The 16,769-nt window shown below is 58.7% G+C and overlaps 1 protein-coding gene across 1 annotated transcript; it reads right to left on the bottom strand.

The window, feature by feature from the left end:
- Positions 1-4,722: 4,722 nt before the first annotated feature.
- LOC134526055 (sperm-associated antigen 4 protein-like) lies at positions 4,723-11,308 on the bottom strand. Its single transcript, XM_063357516.1, has 9 exons — positions 11,291-11,308; positions 10,496-10,560; positions 9,858-9,903; positions 9,508-9,604; positions 8,911-8,995; positions 8,226-8,338; positions 7,654-7,821; positions 7,195-7,284; positions 4,723-6,401 (listed from the first exon to the last, which is right to left on the bottom strand). The coding sequence occupies exons 1-9, from the start codon at positions 11,305-11,307 to the stop codon at positions 6,270-6,272; spliced, it is 813 nt and encodes a 270-aa protein (XP_063213586.1). The 5' UTR covers position 11,308; the 3' UTR covers positions 4,723-6,269.
- Between the last annotated feature and the right edge of the window lie 5,461 nt (positions 11,309-16,769).

Below are 16,769 nucleotides of genomic sequence, written 5' to 3'. Positions count from 1 at the left end.
GGTTCGATAATCTAATCCCTTTTGGTGTCCTCTCACATGTACCACTGCTATCTCCTTTGGTTTTCTTAACGCCTTTAAAATTTTCACTATTAGTTCTTGATGTATTAGATTCCTTCCTTGGGTATTAATTAAACCTCTTTCCTCCCAAATTTTTCCAAAAGTGTGGACTACTCCATACGCATATTTAGAATCCCAACTCTCTGGGCACGGCCAGCCAGCCAGTTTTTAACCCAGCAAAGAGTACACTCGTCTATGCCATGGATCGCCAGCTTCTCCAGGAGAATGCTGTGGGGGACGGTGTCAAAGGCCTTGCCAAAGTCCAGACAGACAACGTCCACAGCCTTCCCCGCATCCAGAAGGCGGGTAACATGGTCACAGAAAGCGATCAGGTTGGTTAAGCAGCACCTCCCTTTCCTAAAGCCATGCTGGCTGGCCCCGATCCCTTGGCTGCCCTGCACTTGCCGTGAGAGCTCACTCAAGATGATCCTCTCCATGATCTTTCCTGGTACCGAGGTCAGGCTGACAGGCCTGTAGTTCCCCGGATCCTCCTTCCGACCCTTCTTGTAGATGGGCGTCACATTAGCCACCCTCCAGGCATCTGGGACCTGCCCTGTTGACCAGGATTGTTGATAAACGATGGAGAGAGGCTTGGTGAGCTCTCCCGCCAGCTCCCTGAGTACTCTTGGGTGAATCCCATCCGGCCCCATAGACTTCTGTGCGTCTGGGTGCAGAAGCAGGTCATTGGCTACTTCCTCCTGGGTTATGGGTGGGTTGTTCTGCTCTCCATCCTTATCTCCCAGCTCAGGAGGCTGAACACCCTGGGGATAGCTGGTGGACATGGCCAATTCCATACCCGGACGCAGCAGCCGGGCTTGTCTGGGGCACGGGCAGGGCCCTGCTGCCCTCCAGGCAACCCCAGGGCTTCTCCGGCCCTCTCAGGAGCATGAGCTGGGCCAAGCGGTCCCCACCAAGAGCCCCAGGGCCTCTCCCGGGCCTCGCAGGGCCCCACGGAAGGCCCAGTGGGGCCTTCTGCTGCTGAGCAGAGCGGCAGTTCCTCCCCCAGGCACGCTCGGGGCGCCGGGAGGGGTGGAGAGTGGCCCCACCAGTGGTGGCAGCCCCACAAGAAGGCCAGAGGCACTGGAAGCAGAGCAACTGGCAGCACAGGCAAACCCAGAGGTAAACCCCTCTGGGCTGCTCAAGTATGGCAAGATATTGCTGACCCGCTGGGGAAACTAGTGGTGAAAGTACATCACGTAGGTGCCCACACACCCATGAGTCGAGCCACCGAAGAACATCGAAATAATCAGCAAACCCACCTAGAACCGGAAAAAGAGACCTTGAAAGCTCAGCGTGAGGACGTGTTTTCTTGCCTGTAATCTCACAGGGGCAGCGAATGTGTCACGCGCACAGCGGGCAGCGTCTTCACTAGAGCAAGAAGCGACCACTGACACCCACCTCCAGTGACACTGCCAGAGCTCTGCCACGCAAAACACACAACAGAAACGTGCCCCGTGCATTCGACAGCAACAGTTAACGTGTGCTTAGGGAAGCACGAGAGCGGTCAGACAGGGCGCGCGCATCGGGTTGTGCCCACGGATCAGGCCTACCTGTCCCAGTCCTTTCATGGGATTCGTAGCACTTGAGAATTTCCTCATAATCACCTAAAGCCATTCTGAGAGCAACGGGGACCTGGCAATTCTTCTCAGCCCCTGCGAGGAGAAACTGCAGCCGGCCTTTGGGCTTCTCCACGCTGAGCAGACTCTGGAACGGAAAACGCATTTACTGCAGCCCAGCGCGGGCCGGGGCGGGGGGCGACCTGCGCTGATGACCAAGCGCTACACCCCCAGCGGGAAATTCACCAGACGGGGCAGCCCGAGCGCCCGCAGGCCCCGGGCACAGGCGGCTACCGTCTAACGGGGGCTCCTGGCTAACGCTTGCCAGCGAGAGCGGGCGACTGCGCTGCCGAAGAGGCAAGCACGCCCGACCCGGCGGTATCCTCCGCGGGGCAACGAACGAGACCCAAGGAGACGCCGCCGCCGCCGCCGCCGCCGCCGCCGCCTCCTTTCGCGGGCCCGCCCGCGCGGCCCGGCGAAAGGCGCCCAGCCCCCCCAGAGTCCTGCCGCCAGCAGACCCGCCGGGAGCCGCTAACGGGCTGCGGGGCAGCGGGGCCCGGAGGCTACACTCACCGGCTCGGCAGCCGCCTCCCGGGGCGGCCGCTGCCGTTCAAATCTCTTGCCGCGGCGCCCGCTTCCGGGTAGGACGCCCGAGAGGCCAATCACCGCGCGGCGCTGGGCCGGAACAGGCGGAGACGCGCGGTGCATGACGGGAGGAAGGTCGAGGAGGAGCTGGGCGTGCGGGCGTCGCCATGGCGGGAGGGTCTCCGCTGCCCAGGCACCCGGTCCCGACAGGTGACGGGGAACAGCGCCCGCTCCCCCCGGGAATGCTGCCGCTCCCTACCGCCGGTGGGGGCTGGCGTGGGAGCCGCGCCGCCGGGCCTGCCGCCGCGCACAAGATGGCGCCCGGCCTACCGCCCCGGGGAGACTACGGCTCCCAGAACGCTCCGCGGGCCCGCCGTTCCCTGAGGGGAGGCCCTTCCCGCCGCCAGGCCCGGCCCCGCCCGCTCCGCTCACGGCAGCGCCCGGCGCCGGCCCCGAGCAGAAAGACGGGGGTTGCGCTGTTAGGTCCGGGCGGGGGCTGACGGTCTGCCTTGGCTGCGGGCGGCCATTCCCCTGCCAGGCCTTTGACCTCCCTGCGTACAGGCGTGTCGGCCTAAAGCCACGAGCAGAACAGGAAGAAGCAAAAAATGAAAAGACGACGGGTGGAACATCTTACTTCTGTAAAATGTTTGTCCTTTGGAATCCTCCCGGACACATTGCATCTTTCCTGAAGAAAGACCTACGTTTCTAAGAGAAAGTTTCAGTTCTCTCCTGAGTAACAAAGGCGAAGAAGGCTGTTTCAGGGACAGAGAGAATGGGGCCGTTCTTTTAGGGCGAGGCAGATGGTATCTCTTCTGGATGGGGCAGAGCCAGCGCTACCCATGCCAGAGCACTCAGTGCGACACCTTTTCCCTCCCTCTCTCCCTCAGCTACTTGGCCGTGGGGCTGGCGGGAGGCTTGGGATGAACCAGCCCATCAGCCGCGGCGGGGGATGGCACGGCCTCCCGCCCATCAGGCTGCGGGGAGCCACCAGCTCTCTGCAGGGAGTAGTCCAAGGCTTTAGCCCAGCGTCAGCACAGCAGCTCTGGCCATTCTGGCCACCGGCGAGCTCTGGTTGCCGGCAGAGCTCACGGTCCCTGCAGCCAGGGCGCTCAGTGTGACGCTTTTTCCCTCCCTCTCTCCCTCAGCTACTTGGGAGCCCCTTCTTCCCGTCTGAGATGAACGACTTTGTCCTTGCCATCTTGAAAAACATGGCAGACCCAAGGGTCTCTGACACCCTGCTGGTTGGCAGGGTGCTGGAGCTGGTCTTGAGAGGCTCGTGCTCAGAGCTATACGGGGTAGGCAGTGTGCAGCCGGGTTGCCCTGTGCGCGTGCCCTGCGGGGGCCGTTCCCCCCGCCCCGAGGCCAGGGCTTGCAGCACCTGACGGGCATCCCTTGAGGCCAGCAAAGGGCAGCAGGAGGGCAGCAGCTCTTGGTGTCAGCAGGGGCCATAGCTGTGCTCCAGCCCGCTGTCTCCAGTAGGTCAACGACCTCGTGGAGGTCATCGATAGGCACCTGGTCTGCGTCAGCAGGATGCTGCTCCAGGACATCCTGACGTTCACCCTTCCCTGGCTGGCCGACATCGACAGTTATGAGGTGGTCACTGGCCTGCTGAGGGTTTCCCGGCCCTGTGACAAGTATGTGGCCCGTCAGCCTCAGGGGCAGCTCAGGACCTCCGGGGCCTGCCCAGGCAGAAGGGGTGGTGGCCGAGGTGGCCCTGCTGACAGTGTGCTCTGGCTCTGCAGCACTGCCAGGGCCACGTGGAACACGCTGTCCTGTGAGCCCAGCCTCCTGGCCGACCTGCTGAGGATGCTGCTGAGGCTGCTGCTGGACGGTCTCCAGCCCCTCTGGCCCTCTCCATCCACCCCCAAACCCGTCCTTCCTGGGGCGCCTGGCCCAGGGCCCTCGGGCCGCAGCCGGGCAGGGAGCGCGTGCCGCTCGGCCCCGCAGCGCACAGGCATGCCGCCTGCCCCGGCCCTGCTGCCCTCGGCAGCCCCACTCCCTGGCCGCCGCCCCCGGCCGGCTCAGCAGCGGGGAAGCTGATAAAACTGAGAAGATGATTGAGAAAAAGGAGACACTGTTTGAGAAACTGTCTAGGATGGAAGAAACATCCCGCTTTTCCCCTGCATGGACCCATGTCGCAGCCATTAGGAGAAGATGCCCTCCTACGAGACCGACTTGGAAGGAAAAGAAGACACTACGAGACACCTTGTGGTTTTACCTCGGTGCCTATGGAGAGGACCTGAGTAAGTGGGATGAAGGACCTACCTTGGCCCTACAGGCACTAGTTGCAAGGTAAAACAGATAGAAGAAAGAATTCTTCCAGGAGGGTGGCTGCTCCAGTGCCCAGGGAGCAGTTCTCTGGTCCGGGTCGGAACTCATCTGCTAACTGTAGATGTTGTCCTCAACATTAGAGGTGCCCTGCCTCCAGCCAGGAGGGGGAGAGGGATAACCGAGTTTATTGGGCTGTGTGGATTCGATGTCCTCGTGTATTAGAGCCACAAAAGCATAAAGACATGGTGGACAGCGGTGCACAGTGTACCCTATTGCCATTGACTCATAAAGGGACAAAATCTGTTGCTGATTCTGGTGTGACAGGTCTCAAGAACTGACTGTACTTCGGCCAAAGTGAGCCGAACTGGGAATAAATGGCGGAAGCGCTCCATTGTGAGTGGCCCAGACGCTGCGTGCATCCTTGGCGTAGACTTGCTCAAGAGAGGGTATTTCAAAGACCCGAAAGCGTATCGGTGGGCTGTTGGTATAGCAGCTGGAGGGACTGAGGACATTACACAGCTGTCTGCCTTTCCAGGGGCCTTGCTCGGAGCTCTTTGGTCCGGGGATCGGAGGTTCTCCCTGAGAATCCCTCGGTGCCGGATGGAGGCCCTGCAATTCCAAGGATCTGTCGAGATTCAGAGGCAGAGTCCCATCTGGGTCGCCAGAAACTGTCACCGAAATCGGGAATGAACTTCTTAACACCGATGTAGTCTTAAGAAGCAGGCATTCTTTTATTCAGCACCGGGGACGTGGGGGATCTCTCCACCTGACATGTCCACTGAATGTGAGATTCACAGAGACTTACATCCATACAGAATATGCGTGGTCGTTACATGTCTCAGCACTCATTGCCACGTTCATTACATTTCCAGAACTCATCTCCATATTCACATCCCCTTGGCACATGCACATTAGCTCCGTTAGGGGCTTCATGGTAGGTCTTGGGTGGTTCCTAGTGGTGTACGGTGGCTGGTTTGAGCTGATAATAGAGGAATCTCTTTGTGTGGACTGGGGAAGATAAATGCAGCAGCTTTTGCAACTCCCCCATTTATTTTGCGAGCTTGTTATCGGTCCCTCCAGTCTCTTCGGGGATGTGGTATTCTTCGCTGTTTGTTCTTCACAAGGAGCTACGTTTACCTATTTACCAGACTCAGTCCCTGGTTGTAACCCCGCTGTGTGAGCCGATGCGGGCAGGACGCAGGAACAACCACAAAACCACGGATGAAAGGCAAAGAACAAGTTTCTTCTCGATACCTCACAGACCAGGGAATCTCCGAAGCAACACCCGGGCAGAGGCACGGAAGCAGGGACTGCGGGCACCGTGGAGTGAGAGAGAGTCCTTGTTAGCAAGAGCCCTTGGCAGCGAGAGAGTCCTTGTGAGCAAGAGCACGCACGGACTCCCTGTTCTGCCTGGCATTTAAAGGGTTCAAACAGGCATCGTTTTCCCACTGTGCTTTGATCTTCTTCAGCACCAGGCCAGGATTCTCAAGTGGCTGGATAAGGTGTCCCTGAGTCCATCACAGGTTTATGTTATCGAAGTGCAAGTGTTTTTCTTGCAAGCGTCCGAGACTGAATAACAATTAGTGTGATATATGTGTTTTCCAGCACCCAGCTGTGAGTCACTTGAGCGTATTAACAATCCTCCTCACCGATCTTCTGTTGCTTTCCCACGACTGCCCTCCCTGCAATGGACCTTATTGTGCACCCAACTTAGGAGACAAATCTTCTACACCAATCTGAGTCGCAGCAACATTATTCTTTTTCTTCTTTTTTATGTTTGTCCTTTTTCTGTCTCTGGTTTCAGTTGAGGCTGTTTGGTTTTGCCATCTTCCCATGAACCTGCACTCGGTAAATGCATGTGTACTTTGGGTTTCCCCAGTTGCTCTTCACAAGGAGTTTGAGATAGGAGAAGGCTCTGGGATGCGGGGCGTTCTGCGAGGAAAAGAGGGAAGAGGAATCGGAGGTGTTAAGAGCCACAATGCAGTCAAGGTATCTCCCCCCACCAGCCCTGCTCCTGCTCAGGAGCAAGCTCCTGACAGTGGGTGGGAGCGGCTGTGGAAACCTGAGGCTGGCTCTGGTAGCGGGGTGCTGGGGAGGCTGGGGACACGGGGAGGGGGAAGGCACCTGGCACCCTCTGCATGGGCCCGGCTGGGGCTCAGCCTCCCTCCCCTCTGCCTCTTCTTCTGCGCCTCGCTCTGTGCCGGCAGAGAGGCCGGGGAGGTGCTCCTTTGCGTGGGGCAGCTGGTGTGACACCCCCCCGAGCTCCCGCTGTCTGCTCTGCCCGCTTTCCTGCGGGCAGGCGTGAGAGCAGCGGGAGAGAAGGGGCATGCTATGCTGGGAGGAGAGGACACCGTCCAGCCTGCCAGGAGGCCATGGGATGGAGCCAGGGCGCTCCCCGACGGCTTTCTCCAGCGGGCGTCCCTGTTTCTCCACGGCACAAAGACGTTGCTCGGGTGCAGTGGCTGCGTGTGCAGCGGGCTCTGCTGAAGGCAGCCAGGGATCTCTTGGGACTCATGCTCCCACGGGCCTGACCTTGCCCTCACTTTCCTTTTGCTAGCACCACCGCGTGCCACTCAGCCCTCCCAACCCCACCAGCTCTCTCCTGGCGGTGACCCAGGCCCCCTCTGCCCAGGGAGAAAGCATTCACGCTCCTCCTGCCATGGCCCTGCAGGCAAACCTGCTTTGCTCCCTGGCATCTTCCCCCAACACCGTGCGTGCATCGCACCTTCAGAGGGAAGGTCTGAATGGCCTCTTTTGCCACATCGTACATGAAGGTCACCAGGAGAGTTTCCTCTTCTCCGTCCACATCCACTCCCTGTGGGGCAAAGCACAAGGAGAGCAGCTCAGACTCGTCCCGACAAAGAGGGAACGTAGGTGCTGGGTCAGCCCTGTTACCTACCCACCCTCCCCTGGGGCTCTAGCCCTAGTCTAGCCCTGGTTACGGTGGAGCTCAGGCTCCGCTTGAGTTTTAGTCAAGAACCCTGAGCTGCTTGGCCAGAACAAGTCTTAAGAGGGAGGAGACCTCTAGAGCCCTTAGGAGGAGACTCCTAGAGCCTCACCAGGGCCCTGCAGTGCTCAGGAGACCGGGACTCCAACCTCAGAGGAGGCACAAAAGCAAGGAAGACCCTGTCATGGCTTTCCCCCAGGACCAGATCCGCACCAGAAGCACCCAGCAGAGACTTACAAAGACAGCGATGTCCCTGGGGGCGCTGGTGACGGTCCCAGATGGAGAGACTTCTTTGGAGATGTGCTGCACAGTGATGGCAGTCAGGTGGACTCGCGCTGGCAACCTGATGACCACCTGGCCCTGATGCCCTGGGAAAGGCCAGCAGTTTCCCGGGGAAACATCCGGCTGCAACCAGAAAGCCAGAGCAATGAAGCGTGAGAGAGTGTTGGGGCCAAGACAACTGCCCACGTAGCTTGAAGCGTAGGCACCGGTGTGTCTGTGGGGTCTATTTCAGCTTGAAGATGAGGTGTGTGTGAGGAAGTGGACAGAAGCAGGAGGCCTCCTTCCCTGACCGACCTTTGCCAGGGCTGTCAGTATTATGGAGCAGAGGAGAACAGCGGTTACGAAACCACTCTAGTCAGGGCCTTGCAGAAACACATCCCTGCCCAGGGGCTCTGCAGGGCACCCCCCACCTCTCGCCTCCCACCCCCAAGACGGCGCAACACTGGACCGAAGGGAGAGCCCTGAGGTCAGTCTCCAACTTCACAGGAAGAAAGGAAAGAATTCCCTCTCGATTTCTGCTACAATACCTGCAAAATGCGATCGGGACTGCGGGGAGTGCAAAAGAACTCAATAAACCTCCAGAACCAGTCGTTTTTGCAGGTGTAGGTCTCCGAAGTTCTCTGCAGGTCAATGCTGGCACCTGCAGGGAAGGGAAAGCAGACGACTGCAAGAGGCCACAGACGAGGAGGGCTTGGTGCTCAGACACTATTTCTGACACCGCCGGCCAGCTGCGCTTCTGTCAGTCCTGTCCTCGTCCCAGGCTGGTGGGCTGCCCGGCTGCCCAGCCGCGCAGGGGAATGACAGCGGCCACGTGCCTGGTGACTGCTGCACTCCCAGCGCCAGCAGGAGAAGGTCTGAGGGTTCTGGGAGACAGACGGTGCCCATGTGAATGGCAGCAGACCCAAGCTGAGGGCTTGCTGCGTGGGCAGCCAAGGACGGCCCGGCCATCTCCTTTTCCAATGCTGAGGAGAGGAAGAGAGCCCCTCCGTCCGCACAGGAACACGTGCGGGGGCAGCGCCAGAGGCAGCGTGAGGATGCCGAGGGCAGGGTTGGGAGGGAGTCTGAGAGAGCTGCTCTGCCACAGCCTTGCCCTGGGACCCCCCAAGCATTTCAGCTCCCCCACTTTGGAGAGCAGCGCCTGGAGCGCAGGCGCCTTTGGGGAGGGCTGCAGACAAGCGCAGGGCAAGGAGACGGGGCTGCTTGTGTCCATACCAGAGCTTTGCAGGGCCCAGTCAGACATCTCCACGTAGGCTTCCAAAGCCCTCTCAGTTGCTGCCTGCTTCATTTCCTCGACTTCCTGGGAACGCCATAAACAAACAGAGAAAAGGAGCACATCAACGTTCAGCGTGGCTACTAGCGCCCGGAGCGGCAAAGGGCCACTGTCAGAAAGGCAAGGCAAACCCTCTCCACGGAGCTGCAGGACTGAGGAACAGTGTCTGTGTCCACAGCCATGGCCACGGCCCCGAGGTGGGTTGATGAGGGTCCCCACACCCTCGTCCCCATCCTCCACACTCTCCAGGGCAGGTGGAAGGTGGACTCAAGCCCTGCCAGCGATGGCTGGCCCCCCGTGAGCGTGCCTGGGTCCCACCCCTGCCTGAGGAGCCCAGCCAGAGCAGCCAGAGGTGCTGGCGTGCCAAGGGAGTCCTGCGCTGCCTGAAGCGGCCGGTGAAAGTGGGGCCGGAGAAGGGCCTGTGCAGCCCAGGAGGCCCCTGGGGCAAAGGCTGGCTGACTGCAGTCAGCAGTCCCACACACCCACAGCCCCAAGGGCTTCTGCCCAGCCAAGCCTCCTTCCCCAACACGCCGCAGCACCTGCTTCACGCTGCTGATCTCTGCCCTCAGCCGAGCCACCTCCTCCAGCATTAGCTGCATCTTTTGAGTTTGCTGCGCCATTAAAACCGGGCAGTTCCTGCAGGAACCAGGAAAGCAGATGTTGTCAGAGAGCTGCCCACCCCACTGGGAGCCTCTGAGCTCAGCAAGGAGGAGAGACACGCGTGCGTTCCCTGCTTTGCCAGCGCTTCCCTTCCGCAGCAGCTGGCGCAAGAGGCAAAGGCAGGAAGGGCCGTGCGGGAGCCCCGGCTCTCAGGCAAATGGGTGCAGGGACACGAGGTCGTCTGACCCTTCTGCACAGACCCAATTCCAGCTCAGGAAACATCGCTTACCTCAGGGGCTTCAGGCCTGGCAGCGAGGTCCCGCAGTAAACAGCAGCTGCAATTCACATCAGCAAGAGACAGTTATTTTACCGGGGGTGCTGGCGATGCCTGCAGTGGCGTTGTCTGTCCCTGTTGCCTTGGGGCTGGGGCAGCAGGTGAGCTGAGGAGGCGGGGGACGTGGGGTGCAGGGAGAGGACACACCTCTGACCGGGGGCCATCAGCCCGGGCTTGAGCGGACTGCGCAGCCGTGATCTTCAGGTGTGCTCGGTGCCCCAGAGCTATTCCCCATTTCCCCTCACTGCCCCAGTGAGCACCGAGACCAGGCTGCTGGGCGAGGAGAGGTACCTCTCCATCGGTCCCCCTGCATGGCCCCTGCCCTCTGGGAATCCCCAGGTCAGGCTTGCAAAGAGCTACCCCCGTCTCTCGCAGAGGTGCCGACTAAGTGAGCCCTGTGGTCCGGTAGGCAGGGCAGCAGTGTGACTGGGAGGCTACCAGTCTTACTGGGAGCCCAGAAGGCAGTCCCACTCAAGGACTTGCCTGGGAAGCACTTGGGCCACGGGAGTTTCCGCACATACTGGCCCAAAAGGAAAGGTGGCGTCCAGCCCAGCCAGGCTGTCGCTCTCAGATGGTTGCTCATGAAAACTCACCAAGAGCCAGGGGGAGCAACAAGAAGACTTGCAAGAACGCCTTCTTCTGCAGGGCCATCTTTTGCCTGAAAAAGAGGGAGTCCTGGTGCTGTCATGATCCAAGCCTTGGACAAACCCCTTCACAGGCGGATTTCCCTTTTCAGGCCAAACAGACACCGTTTTGGAAGCCTGCTGCTGACAGAGAACTGACAGAGCAGCGTCCAGCAGGAACACGATTTCTGTCCACATCGTTCAGCGCTGCCGGCAGCTCTTCCCCAAAGGAAGGTCTCCAGGAAGATCATCCCAGGAAGCAAAGACGTCGAGCACACGAAGAGTGCTTTCCAGCAGTCTTTCTGGTGCGGACCTTGCTCTCCCTCTGGCTGAGGAAGCAGGCCTGTTCTCCCTTGCCATCACACACATCCCTCTTAGGGCAAGTGTTTTCCCGCAGAGCTGGGAAGCGCAGGAGCCTTGTCCGCCTTTCCTCCCAGAGGCCTCCACAGACCGGCGTGGTCTCTTGCCTGAGCTGGGGAAAACCCTTGCCCTGCGGAGGCTTGGCTCTGCACCCGAGCGTCTGGCTACGGGGCAGTTTGTCCTGCCGCAGCCAAAGCTTGGGGCTGCAGCAAATGGCTGCCGAGGGGCTTTGCTCTTGGCTCCCCTGAGAATGGCCACAGCACGAGCAGCGCCCAAGCTGAGGCGCCCCACTGGGAGCCCCGGGCTGCTGGCTGGGGAGCACCCTCTGCTCTGCCCTTTGCTGGCACCGGCCCTCAGACACCCCCGTTCTACCCCCCATCCGCAGCAGAAACATGTCGTACGTACGCGGCCAAGAGGCACATGCTCAGCAGATGTCTCCACAGAGAGACCAGGGCAACAGCCAGAAGGCAAGGAAGGCTGAAGACCGTCCCTGGGCAAAGAAACCAGAGAAAAGTTAAGCCTGCCCCTTGAGATCTCTTCTCTAGGATGCCCAGCCAGGCATATTTCAGCTCCGTGTGGGGAGGTGGGCACCGAGTCCCAGGCACGCCCTCCCCGGGGCAAAGAGCAGGGCAGCCTACACTGGACAAGGGGATGGAATGCACCCTCACTAAGTTTGCAGGTGACACCAAGTTGGGTGGGAGTGTCGACCTGCTTGAGGGTAGAAAGGCGTTGCAGAGGGATCTGGACAGGCTGGATCGATGGGCTGAAGGCCAATGGCATGAGGTTCAACAAGGCCAAGTGCCAGGTCCTGCACTTGGGTCACAACAACCCCATGCAGCACTACAGGCCTGGGGAGGAGTGGCTCGAAAGCTGCCCGGCAAAAAAGGACCTGGGGGTGTTGGTCGACAGACGGCTGACTATGAGCCAGCAGTGTGCCCAGGTGGCCAAGAAGGACAACAGCATCCTGGCCTGTATCAGGAGCAGTGTGGTGAGTACGACTAGGGCAGTGAACATTCCCCTGTACTCAGCACTGGTGAGGCCCCACCTCAAGTGCTGTGGCCAGTTTTGGGCCCCTCCCCACAAAAAAGACATTGAGGCACAGAGAAGGGCAACGGAGCCGCTGAGGGGTCTGGAGCACAAGTCTTGTGAGGGGCGGCTGAGGGAGCTGGGGCTGTTTAGCCTGGAGAAAAGGAGGCTGAGGGGAGACCTCGCTCTCTGCAACTCCCTGAAAGGAGGGTGTAGAGAGGTGGGGGTCGGTCTCTTCTCCCAAGTAACAGGCCATAGGACAAGAGGAAACGGCATCAAGTTGTGCCAAGGGAGGTTTAAACTGGACATTAGGAAAAATTTTTACACAGAAGGGGTTATTAAGCATTGGAACAGGCTGCTCAGGGGAGTGGTTGAGGCACCATCCCTGGAGGTGTTTAAAAGACGCGTAGACATAGTGCTTAGTGATGAATTTTGTCACAGTTAGGTTGATGGTTGGACTAGATGGTCTGAAAGGTCCCTTCCAACCTAGGCAATTCTATGATTCTACGATTCTCCTGCCACTTGTGACAACTGGCCCGAGCTCTGGCACAGCGCGGCTCTCCACGTTCACCCCGGAGGACTTTGGAGCAAGCAGCAGTGCTGAGCTTACTTGCGATTTCTGTGGCCTTGTCGCGCCCCTCGGCAGGCCCTTGAGCGGCTGAGCCGGCAGGTGAAGGGCGCATCACCAGCTCCACGCCAGCGCTCGGGTCCCTGTGGGAGGACAAAGACAAATGCCGGCTGCCCACCGTCCCCAGGCCGCGGGAGCTGAGGCGGGGAGGAGTAGCCTGAGCGGAGGCCCCTGCCAGAGGAAGGGCTGTCCCAGCAGCAGCGAGAGCGGGCAGCAGGGCTGGGGTCCCCCTCCTTTCCCCACCCTTTGCGGGACAGGCCTGCCCCGGGAGAAGAGGAGGCGAGCTGGCAGCAGCAGTCCCCCGCCCCGGGAAGCCCGCCCGGCAGCGCAGCCCCGTTCTCACCCTGCCGGCCGTTGGTTTCCCTTGGTCCCCAAGGAGCCTTTGGAGGCCCCTGGGCGTCTTGTCTGGGGGGCCTTTCTCCTCGCCATCTCGGGCAAAGGCAGGCTCCCCGCTGAGCCCCAGCAGCGTGTCCTGTCCCCAAAACCAGCTCCAGCAGCAGCCTCTCGCCGCAGCCAGCAGGAGCCTGTCCAGGGCCGCAGCCACAGGGCAACTGTGGGCTCCTGCCCCACACGCCACAGCGCTGTGCGGGCAGCCAGCTGTGACCTCACAGTGGTGTCACCTCTGACGTCATGCTGGGGCTGCCCAGGGCTGAGCAGGGCGGGGAGACCCTGTGCTCCTTCCTTCTCCTTGCGGGATATTAATTGTTCAGCATAAATACATACGTTTTAAGTAGAATAAATGATTTAGGATTATCATTCGGTGTGATTTGTGCTGCTTGCTTAGCTCTACTTAGCATGAGGTGCTGGATTTGCTGAAACCTTTAGGCTGGAAAAGAATCCAATGAGATGTTAGAAGACACCAGACCAAAAATCATCACCATTGGCCCCCTCCTTGCTGTGCTTCTGGAAGTCTCCAGGGAATGTCCTGCAGTGATCTGCAGCTGTGAGCAGCCCTCAGCCACGCAGAACCCTCTCAGCAGCAGGACCTTGCCCCGCCGGGGGATGCTCCTTCCATGCAGAACTTCTCCCCACAGTGATGTGGTGGGCTTCCCAGGCAGGCTGAGAGCTGACCCTGGCAGGTGGCAGAGTCCCTGCCCCGGCACACAGACCCCTGGGGTGCAGGGAGCCTGCTCTGAAGGACAGCCCTGGGCACCCCTGGCTGCACACCCACCTTCACAGCTATTCAAAGTGCCTGACAAGAGCTCCCACATGTACAGATCCCGTAAGCTGTGGCTGTGCCAGCTTTAGGAGATGCCTCCAGCAACTCCGCCTGCAGTGCCCTGCACCCGCAGACTTACCCTGTCAAGGGCTGCAAAGATTTCTCCTCCAGTGAGCTCTCAGTCGTCCTCCCAATCCTGACACCTTCAAGCTCTCTCTCTGCCTTGCTCATCTCCCTGAGACACCCTGGCAGTGCCCTCAGCCCTGCTGCGCTTGGCAGAGGAGCTGCTCCCGGGCAGAGCTGTCTCTCTGCAGCGCTGCCCGCTTGCCGTGAGCTCCCTCCATCCCAGGAGCCCAGCCCAGCTCAGACGCAGAGGACCAGCCCAAGGAGTTTTAATGACCCCTCTGGTGGGTTCGAGGCCGAGTCCGTGAACCTCCGACGCTGCGAGGAAGTCGAAGGAACCTCTCAAGGAGTCAAAGTCGGGTTCAAACTCCAAAGTTTCTTGTGGTGTTGATGGGTCCCACTGAGGGACACCACTGAGGAATTGCCCCCAGGGTCCGGTTACAGCAGAAAACTGGAGGCAGCGATGGCAGGTCGGGAAAAGCAAGTTGAAGGTGACTCTGATGCTGGGTAAACGTGGATGTGTTTCATTAATGCAAAGGGCCAAGCCCTGACTCCATCGCCCAAAGGGCCAAGGCCTGACCCCCAGCCCCCAGGAAGGGAGATCCTCTCCCTCACTCCTTCCTCAGGGCTCTTCCTGGGACAGTGGGATGTGGAGATGTGCAATGCCAAGGGCAGGACTATGGTACGACACCTCCCAGGCTCCTGAGTATGGACAAGGAGGCAACGAGACCCCAGTGCTGGAAGGACTGGTTGTCTCAGAGGCATCAGTGGCAGAGACAACAGCCGTAGCCCAAGACATGAAGAGGTTGGCTCTGTTAGGGGACTTCCAGCTTTGCCACATCCCTCTATCTTCTCCACCACAGGCTGTCCTACGGTGTCCCATCACCTCTGCCTCTTTCCCTGCAGGCTGCAGTCATCCACCCGGCTGCCCCATCTTGCTGTCACCTTCCTTTGCTGAGATCTCTCCATCCTCCCTGGCTCTTCCTTGAAACACAAAGCCTTGGGCTGATCCAGACTCCTTCTGGGTGGCGTGTTGCACCACAGCACTGCCCTTGGAGTGACGTTTCTTTCTCCTCGTGGCCAGGCTGCACCTCCCCACCTGCATGTTGGGGAGTTCTTTCTTTCTCAGGCTGTTTTCCACTAGGAAGAAAAGCTCCGCCAGCTCTGAAAGCACCCTTCCAGCACGCTCAGGCTCCTCCTATACCGTCCCCAGTCTCCAAACCACTGAGCCCAGGGCTCTCAGCCTCTAGATACTGGTCAAGTGCTTGAGGCCTCCAAACCCTGTCTTGGGAGATCTCTGGGCTCTCTCCACAGTGTTTGCAGATGAAATCACAGTGGTCATAGGCCAAGAAAGATGGAGTGAGACTTTTTACCAGGGCCTGTAATAGCAGAACAAGGGGCAATGGCTTTACACTGGAAGAGGTTATATTTAGGTTGGCCATAAGGAAGAAATGCTTTATGATGAGCGTGGTGAGACCTTGGAACAGGTTGCCCAGAGCAGTTGTGGATGCCCCATCCCTGGACGTGTCCAAGGTCAGGAGCTTGGAGCAGCCTGAACTAGTGAAAGACGTCCCTCCTCACGGCAGGGGGTTGGACTAGATGATCTTTTAGGTCCCTTCCAACCTGAACCATTCTATGATGCTTGGATTCTAATATGCCCAACTCCTCCTGCACAAGGCTGCAAACACCTACATACACCATATAGGGATTTTCACCTGACCTAGTCTCCAACCCTTCCATAAAAAAGAAAGGATTGCCATTTCTAGGACAGAAGTTGCCATGTTTTCAGAGGAACAATTCAAAACCCAAAAGGAAAAAAAATCCTTCCAAGAAAGTCCTGACATAGTTGCATCAATTCAGTTAGTTAAGTGAGCCAATGGGAGAGCCTTGCACGGTGACCTTGCCAACGGAAGAGGGTTTTTTTTCTTTCGGGGTCTGAGACTCATGTTGGGACGCCAGAAAGTGCATTTGGGGACTGTGCAAGACTTGCCATGGGATGTCTAGGAAAGGATCAAAGGTTTGTAGACGAACGACCATGGGAAAATAGAGAGAAAAGGGCTGAAAGGAGATGGTCATGTGTAACCAGATGGCTGGTCAGGACACTTCCCTGGCTGTGCCCTGCAACGGATCACCGCAGCCTGCCCTGTTTTCTTAATACCTCCCTTTCCAAGAGCTTTGTGGGGCAAGGGAGATCTCTGCTCTATGCACAGATGGAGGTTCAAGTGCCAGCAACCGGAGTGGGAACCACAAGTCCTAAGTTCTTTTGTACTTTGGGGGACCAGCAACTGGTGAGACTGGCGGGTGTGCACTTAAGATTGGTGTGTATGGTAGTGGTTTAATCACAAGCAAACACCAAACAAGAGAAACCAGAGAGTAAAACACACCTGCGAGCAAGTCATTTTTGAGGGCCTAAGTCTGGACTGGACGCTAGAGAGACCAGAACGTCTGCAAGTTGGGTACTGGAGGAAGAAGGTAGCCCAGACCGCCTCCTAGAGAAACTGGGGGGTCACAGAATCATAGAATTGCTTAGGTTAGAAGGGACCTTTCACATCATCCAGTCCAACCATCCACCTAACACTGACAAAAACCATCACTAAACCATGTCGCTAAGCACTACGTCTACCCGTCTAATTTTAAATACCTCCAGGGATGGTGATTCCACCACTTCCCTGGGCAGCCTGTTCCAATGCTTAATAACCCTTTCAGTGTAAAAAATTTTCCTGACGTCCAATCTAAACGTCCCCTGGTGCAACTTGATGCCGTTTCCTCTTCTCCTGCCTTCCTACCCTTGGGCAGGTCGACACTCACACCCAACTTGGTGTCATCTGTGAACTTACTGAGGGTGCACTCGATCCCATCGTCCAGATCATTGATAAAGATTTTAAAGCGAATCGGCCCCCGTACTGAGCCCTGGGGAACACCACTTGTGACCGGCCACCCACTGGATT

Source organism: Chroicocephalus ridibundus, chromosome 21, assembly GCF_963924245.1.
Source record: "Chroicocephalus ridibundus chromosome 21, bChrRid1.1, whole genome shotgun sequence".
NCBI classification, from domain to species: domain Eukaryota; kingdom Metazoa; phylum Chordata; class Aves; order Charadriiformes; family Laridae; genus Chroicocephalus; species Chroicocephalus ridibundus.
Note: the sequence above shows the minus strand (reverse complement) of the source record. Positions and strands in the feature narration are given on the sequence as shown.